General features: G+C 32.7%; 1 protein-coding gene across 1 annotated transcript; it reads left to right on the top strand.

Moving 5' to 3' along the window:
* The first annotated feature begins 993 nt into the window (after window positions 1–993).
* On the top strand, window positions 994–4,819 carry LOC143549951 (uncharacterized). Its single transcript, XM_077040715.1, has 3 exons — window positions 994–1,328; window positions 4,052–4,192; window positions 4,306–4,819. The coding sequence occupies exons 1-3, from the start codon at window positions 1,039–1,041 to the stop codon at window positions 4,580–4,582; spliced, it is 708 nt and encodes a 235-aa protein (XP_076896830.1). The 5' UTR covers window positions 994–1,038; the 3' UTR covers window positions 4,583–4,819.
* Window positions 4,820–7,957: the final 3,138 nt, after the last annotated feature.

Genomic DNA, 7,957 nt, shown 5'->3' with positions numbered 1-7,957 from the left:
AATAATTTACTCTACTTCAATTTTTTGGTGTGATTATTCTGGTTCAAAACTGTTATTACTCTAGTTATTGGTACGTTTAGTAGGTTAATTTCATTTGTACCGGATCTCACCCTTGGTTCTATATATAGCATATTAAGAATCATTATTTAGTTGTTCACAGTCCTAAAAGATCCTTATTTCTTGAGTTTCTACATTGAGTATAAACCCCCTTTTTTGAAAGAAAATATAGGCTAAATCGAACAACTCATAGGCAAAAAAAATACTTAAGGAATGGTTCTTCACCGTCAATTTCTAGCTTATCATCTTCATTATCATAACAATTCACGAGCATGATTGAACTTATAGAAGCTCACTGCATAAGGTGTGAATTAGCTTGTTGCCCGCTTACCTGCCTCTCTATTGTAATTAGATCCTTTTGTTTTATATTAAATCCAGAATTAGCTTTGAAATTAAAAGGCCACATTATTAAGTTGAACGGATTACCATGTTACCATATTACTCCCTCTGTCCTGTCGGCCTTGGTTTAAAAAGTGTGAGGCGCTCCAAGGGGTTTAGGCACCAAAAGTGTTTAGGCGTTGGTCACTTGGTCTGTGTCGAACCAAATTGGTTTTATTCACAACTAGAAGCTGTGTCTCTCTCATCTGTATTTGCATATTAACCTTTTTATCTGGTAAACCTTTCATAGTTTCTTCTACGCTTCTGTTGTTTTACATATCAGCCTCCTACACACCCTGAATTTGACCAATTTTGACATGAGGCCTCGCCTTTAAAATCAACTCTAGGTTTCAGGGAATTCTGTTTTTGAAGCTGTGCACATTTTGGATTGCTAATTCACCACATGACAAAATGGTCCAGTTTCACTTGCTGATTTTTGTTTACCCATGGCCGTGACTGATTTCGGAGTTAATAATGTGTTATACTGGTACTATACTGCAATCATGCATATCAAATGTAGAATATCTTTTTGCTTATTAAAATTGCAAGAATAATGTTATTGTGGAAGAACTGACTGTGTGTTTTGTGTACAGAGTTTGGCAAATGAATCTGAATTCAGCAGGGGAGATTAATTGTCTATTTAGCAAGTTAACCAAAGGTGGAGGACAATGCAAGAGGCTTGAGATAGATCTCAATTTGCCTGCTTCTTCTAATGAAACTGAGTCGACTCAGAATATTACCAACTCGGATGATGAGGCACTGTCACGGTATGCTGGAACAGAAATCAGGAGGTCAGAATATGAATATCAGCAACCGTTGAATGGCAGGCGACATAATGATAATTCTGTTTCGGATACCATGGATTCCAGTCAAAAAGATGCCTCTGCGAAAAAGTAAGTTATCAAACTTAACACACCACAAAATAAGTAAGCATATACATATACATTAGAGGTGACAATTTTAACCAAAAAAGAATAGGTCAAACCGGACGAAAGCCGACCGAAGTCTATTTTTAATGATATAACTAGGGGTGTAACAAGCTGACCCCAAGGTTGACTAGTCTCGAGCGTGGCTTGTTTTGAGCACCATTTGAAAAACTTGAGCTCGGCTTGTAAGTAGCTTTTAAGCTTGAGCTCTACTCGGGCTCAGTGTGTTTATTATTTAAAAGTAAATTTATCTGTATTTATAATTATTTTTATATATTTTTAATAATACTTTTTATGTATACGACAATATATATAATTTAGTTTTTTATATCATAAATATAATAGTTACTATTATGCAAATAATATAAATGTATCAAATAAATAAAATAATATAAATAATAAGCCATTTAGGCTCACGAACCAGCTTGAGCTCGATAAAGTGAAGCTCAGGCTCGTTCAGTAAGCAAGCTTATTTTTAGGCTCGGGCTCGTGACGAGCGGCTTGGCTCGTTTACACCCCACTTATATCTAAAACTGTTTTATGAGGAAAATAGATTATTATTGTAATAGTATGTTTTTTTTTAAATATATTTAATGCATTATTATTGATTAAAAATAGGCAAAAAAGTGTTGGAGGTCAAACCAACTCCGCCTGACCTAAAAAGTTACTAGTTTAGACCCTCTATCTAACCCTGACTGACTCACCATGTGTAGATCAGATAATTATAGTGAATCTAAACGTGTGGTTTTCAATAATATATGAATACATATAAATTTATTTGCACAATATCAATTCTAGTACATTCACATGGGTTATGTGATTTGATAGTCATGTTAGAATCTTAGTAAATACACAAATAAATGAATGTCCATATCGGTTCTCACATTAATATGGTTCTGTATTGAAACCTCTTATGAGTATAGGTGTGGTTCCAATAAAAACCACCTTTAGCTTGAAAACCACAAAATCTACTACCAAGTACCAACTTTTCATTTTTTTTCCATTTTTTTTAATATAAGGTTAGTGTTGTAAAAAATAGTAAAATATATATGTAGTTCACGAAAGTGCGTATGTGTAGCTCGCAAAGTTACATATTTGCATATCATATATTCATATGAGGTGTGTATATAATATATGTGTGTGTGCTCGTGCGCGCATGTATGTAGATTACAATCTACATAGATGTATTTTCGCGAGCTATATATATATTTTTGGCAAATTGGAAATAAATAATCTCACATTTCGTGTATTGGCGGATAATAATCGCACCTTTAAAAATTCCTGCCAACGGTCCAACCTTTCGACTTTAACGTCATTAAGTGTTTTTCCGAATTTCAAACCAATGTTTTAAGGCTTTTGATCGGAAGAAAGTTATGAGTCGACTGATGTAAAACTTATCTCAAAACAGTGATCCAAACAACGAAACAGTGTTTCAATTCGGGTGTTTGAATTTCCAATTAACAAAAATAAGTCATTTGAATCACCGTTTCGAGATAAGTTTTTGTTAATTGGAAATTCAAACACCTGAATTGAAACACTGTTTCGTTGTTTGGATCACTGTTTTGAGATAAGTTTTACATCAGTCGACTCGTTTCCTTCTTCCGATCAAAAACCCTAAAACATCTGTTTGGTTTTCAGAAAAAAAAAAAAAAACACTTAAACGACGTTAAGTGTTTTTTAACAGAGGTACATTGAGAGTAAAATAGTCAGGTTTGACCGTTGGTAGGGATTATTAAGACTAAAGGGTATGGATACCATTTTGTTTTCTACTTTACAATGCTACGTGAGCGTCACATCATACCCCACTTCTTTTCACACTCTTTCACGATATCATGGAAATGGTTACCAATATACCACTTTCCTCCCTTTTTTTAATAAAATAATAATATTTATAAAACTATAACTAATTTAATATAAATAAAATTAAAATTGTGGGAATAAAAAACAAAACAACCGAACTCGACTCTCATCATATACAGTACATTCTCACCTTTTTAGGTTTTTAATAATATATTGATAAACTAAAATAAAGCATCAAATTATATATTATGTATTAAAAGAAATTTATGTTTCAAAAATAATAATAGTAGTAACAACTTAAAATAATACTAGATTTTAATAAATACATATAAACAAACACCCTAACTCTTCTCTATTTCTCCAACCATCCTTGTCTTCTTCATCATCTCCCCCTCAATCTAACATCCACCATTCCACCTCTCTCTATATCTTATAATATTTGTTAAAAGAAAACAAATAAACTAAATAAAAGCTTTGAAGGAGGGATGGAGCGGCATTTTCACCACCAAAAATTCGCCGTGGGCAGCGCCGGCATGACTGGGGCGGTGTTCACCGCCAGCCACATAGGCTCCTTCAACGGCATCCCGGTATCCACACCTTACAGCCTAAATGTGAGATTATTATAGTCCAATACACAAAAGATTGGGATTATTTATTTCCAATTTGCCTATATTTTTTTTCTTGTTTTTTTTTTTTTTGGTAAAGATTAATTACATATAAAGGAATGAAAAATAAAATTTAAAAATTAAAAGTGGTTTCGTGAAGTTTTCAATGTGTTTAAAAGATGGGATTAGTGGTTTTTATGTGATCCCTTCCTAACTAATTATCAGGTCAGTTTTTTGTTTTCTCATCTTGCGTACTAATTTGCAAAATATCGTTATGCCACACAGAAATAACAACAATAGTAGCAATGTTAAGTGGAAACATCAAGTGAAAGTGAACCTTGAAATGGGGCTTGAAGTGCCCCCAAATGACGGTTATATGTGGAGGAAATACGGCCAAAAAGAAATCGTTAATGCTAAATACCCCAGGTTTCTCTTTTACCTTCAACCATGTTGACTTTTTATAAAGTTGACTCGCATTTTCGTTACGTTTATTATGCATATTAATCAGTCTATTCATTCCACATTATAAAAACTTGCAGAGAATATTACAGATGCACCTACCGAAACACGCACGGATGTTGTGCAACTAAACAAGTTCAAAGATCTAGTCAAGACCCGACAACGTTTGACATCACTTACCTAGGAAAACACACGTGTCCCAAAATTTCAAAAACTAACGACACATCTTCTGCAACCAAATCTGGTTATGGTCTTATAAACTTCTCTTCTAATTCTTCGAGAACCAGTGATGGCTCATCTGCAATAACCGGAAATTCTTTTGAACTTTCGAATTGGCCTTTGAATCATAGCCGTTGATTCTTGGTTCGTTGAGATCTATTGTTCATGGTTACGGTATGGTCAAACTACTGAATTTCGGAAGTCAACGTTTTTATTCTGGCTCATGATTATTTATATACATAGGGTTGCTATATACAAATTACAAAGTCATAAGTGAGGCATAAACTGGATATTAGATATATATGTAAAATTATTTTGTTCTCTACAATGAAATGAAAGAATAAACTGTTACATGTCGGTTAATTAGTTTTATCTTTTCTTTTTAACATGTAATAATGCTACTTCTACTCTACTACAGGCATATTACATATAAATCTTATTTTATCTTATCTTACTTACCTAATAAACAAAAATACTAGAGATGATGTGTTATTATCATATTCATTCATATTTCTAATCTTCATTCTTGTTAATCCAAGGTATCCATAGGTCATGAGTTTAGTTATGACCCATTAAAACTAATCGGATATTTGATTTTAAGATTTTATTTATTACTAGTTATTATCATAATCCATTGATTGAGGAGAAAAGAACCAACTTTTCATATTGAAAAAAGGGAAAAACTAGAAATAATATTTGAAAATTAGTAATTGATTTAGTTTCCATGCAAATATACATATCACGTTAACGTTAGAGAGTAAAATATCTCAATATATATTTGGTATATATGCAAATATCTTAGTTTAGCGTTAGACTCTTCTACATTTTAGGCAGATTTTGCTTGTATTTTGTTCGTATTTGTTCTTTTGTTGGTATGTCTATTTGGATTCTATGATTTCATATGTGCTGGTATTTGATTGTGACACTTTATCACTATAAGTTTTGTTGTTGGTACGTGCGTGTTTATATATTACATGCTTTGGAGTAGAGTCTCTTTGGAAGCAGCCTCTTTATCCTCATGGATAGAGAGGTAAGGTCTGCCTATATCACACCCTCCCTAGACCCTACAAATAGCTTTTGCTGTTTGTGGGATTTACTAGGTACGTTTGTTGTTGTATTTGCATTTTGTGTTCTTATTTTTAACCTTTATTTTTTTTTCAAATTATTCATTTTATTAATTTTAATGTTGGCAAACCCATATATTACATAGTCTGAAGCTAGTAAATATATATTACATTATTGTCTGGGACTTGGACTTCGGACTGTTGGACCTTTCCTCTAAAAGGTTAGTGTGACATAAACAATTTTATCTGAATCTTTAAATCAGCTGTGTAGTGATAGTAACTAATTACTTTTTGTCTTATTGCAAAACTAACTGATGTATGCGTTTTAAAAATGAAAATGTTATAATTATATTAGTTTTCGAACGAGTTATAAAAGTTTTTGATATTTTAATGGTTGTTTTAAGCCCATATATATATATATATATATATATATATATATATAGGGTAAGGTTAAAATGAAAACCCACTTGAGTTGTGAAAACCCGGAAAACCCTATATAACATCGTTTTTTTTTTGTTACATGTAATATATGTTGTAACATTTAATACAAAACATCGAAACATTAAAAAAAATGTTTTGCTATTTTTTAACATTTTTTTACTAATTTTATATAAATTTTCAGGAGAGAGAAAAAGTTATATTTATATTTACATTTTTTATTCACTTTAATTGTGTACCACAAGATTTAAACATTAATTAAAAACATGTGGTTGAAAATGAGTTTCTAGAGTTTTCACCACTCAAGTGGGTTTTCATTTTATACTTAGCCTATATATATATATATATGTGAGATTTCAAATGAGAACCCCTTTGAGTTTTAAGAACTCGAAAGAACTCAGTATAACGATTTTTTTTTGAAATTTTTTTTACACATGCGTAATATGTGTAGGTTACATACACGTAAAAAAATTACAGAATTTTTTACGCACCGAGTCGACTTTTTACACATGTGTAACAGATGTAAAAGTTAGTGTAACCACTTACATCTTTATTCTCTCTCCTACTTTGACTTTTTTGCTAGATTTAATCTCAACCACATATTTCAATCCAATTAATTAAATGTGTGGCCTAGAATTGAGTTCTTAAGTTCTTAAAACTCACCATGGTTCTCAAAATATCTCTCTCCTATATATATATATATATACACACACACACATACACACGAAAGAAAATTCAGGATGTCGGCCCATTTTTGTCCATTAATGGGAAGACAAGAAAATAGTTGTTAGAACTACAGGAGATTAAAGCCAACAGAACCCTGCGGGTATTTGTTCTATCCCAGACCTATTGGATTCTTGGATATTTGTCGATTAATTACTTGCCAGATATCAAGCAAACCTGCAGGGTTTCAATATACCCGAGCCGTCGGGTATCTATGAATTTTGACAATTTATAACTAATCAATTAAATCGGACAGGTAACTATTAATCAATTAAAAAAAAATATATTACAATAAATGTTGCTAATAACTAATCAATTATAACAAATAGTAGTTATAAATAAGTTTTGACAAATACATAATGCTTCAAGTTTCATATAAGAAATTCAATTCTACATAATAATAATAATAATAAAATATCCATAAAAAATAATAATTTTTGGACTTAACTACACAATTGGTGCCTAACGTTTCATGAAAGTAACAATATTGAGTATTAACATTTAAAAGTCACTTGTTTAGGTATTCAACTTTCAATTTTGTAACAAAGTTGGGTACTAAGTCTAACATCCGTTAAAAACTTAACAGAATAGGAGTCATATGTTGGAGGTAATTGAATGAAGGGGAATGGAATGGGAGAAGGAATAGAATGGACTATGGAATGAAATGGATCATTGCATTCCTTTGTGTTGTTTGGTTAACATATGAGAATAAAATAAATTATTGCTTTATGTTGTTTGGTATCAAAAAAAAACTGTAGGAATGAAATAGAAATAATAAAAATACTTCTATCTTAAAATACTTAAAAAAAAACCTACAATGGCGATGGTGGTAGCTCCGGCAACAAAAATGGTGGTCAGGTGGCGGTGGTAGAATTGGTAGTGATGACAATGGTAGTATGGCATGGTGGTGGTGGTGGTGGTCATGCAACGACATTGGTGGTGGCGGTGATGGTCAAGCAGCAGCGGTGACAATGGTTGCGATGGTTACGCGGACGTTGTTGGCAGCGGCGGTGACGGTGGTAACACTGGTGGTAAGGTGGTGGTGTCAGAGGCGGCGGAGGTGGTGGTGGTGCCGATGGTAGTTGTGGTGGTTGTTGTTAGGTGGTAGTGTTGTTGAGAAAGTAGGGTGAAGGAGGAATGGAATGAAAAAAAAAGAAGGGGGGTGGGAAGAAATGGTTTTGATGGAATGGGATTCCATGTGTAATGGATGATTCCATTCCCTTGAGCAACCGAACACCACATTTTTCATTCCCACGCAATGAATCATTCCATTCTCCCTGTCATTCCT

The sequence above is a fragment of the Bidens hawaiensis genome, unplaced genomic scaffold, assembly GCF_021521415.1.
Source record: "Bidens hawaiensis isolate Kalapana, Puna unplaced genomic scaffold, B.hawaiensis_p1.1 tig00015874_1, whole genome shotgun sequence".
Classification (NCBI taxonomy): Eukaryota; Viridiplantae; Streptophyta; class Magnoliopsida; order Asterales; family Asteraceae; genus Bidens; species Bidens hawaiensis.
This window is presented reverse-complemented; position numbering and strand designations above follow the sequence as displayed.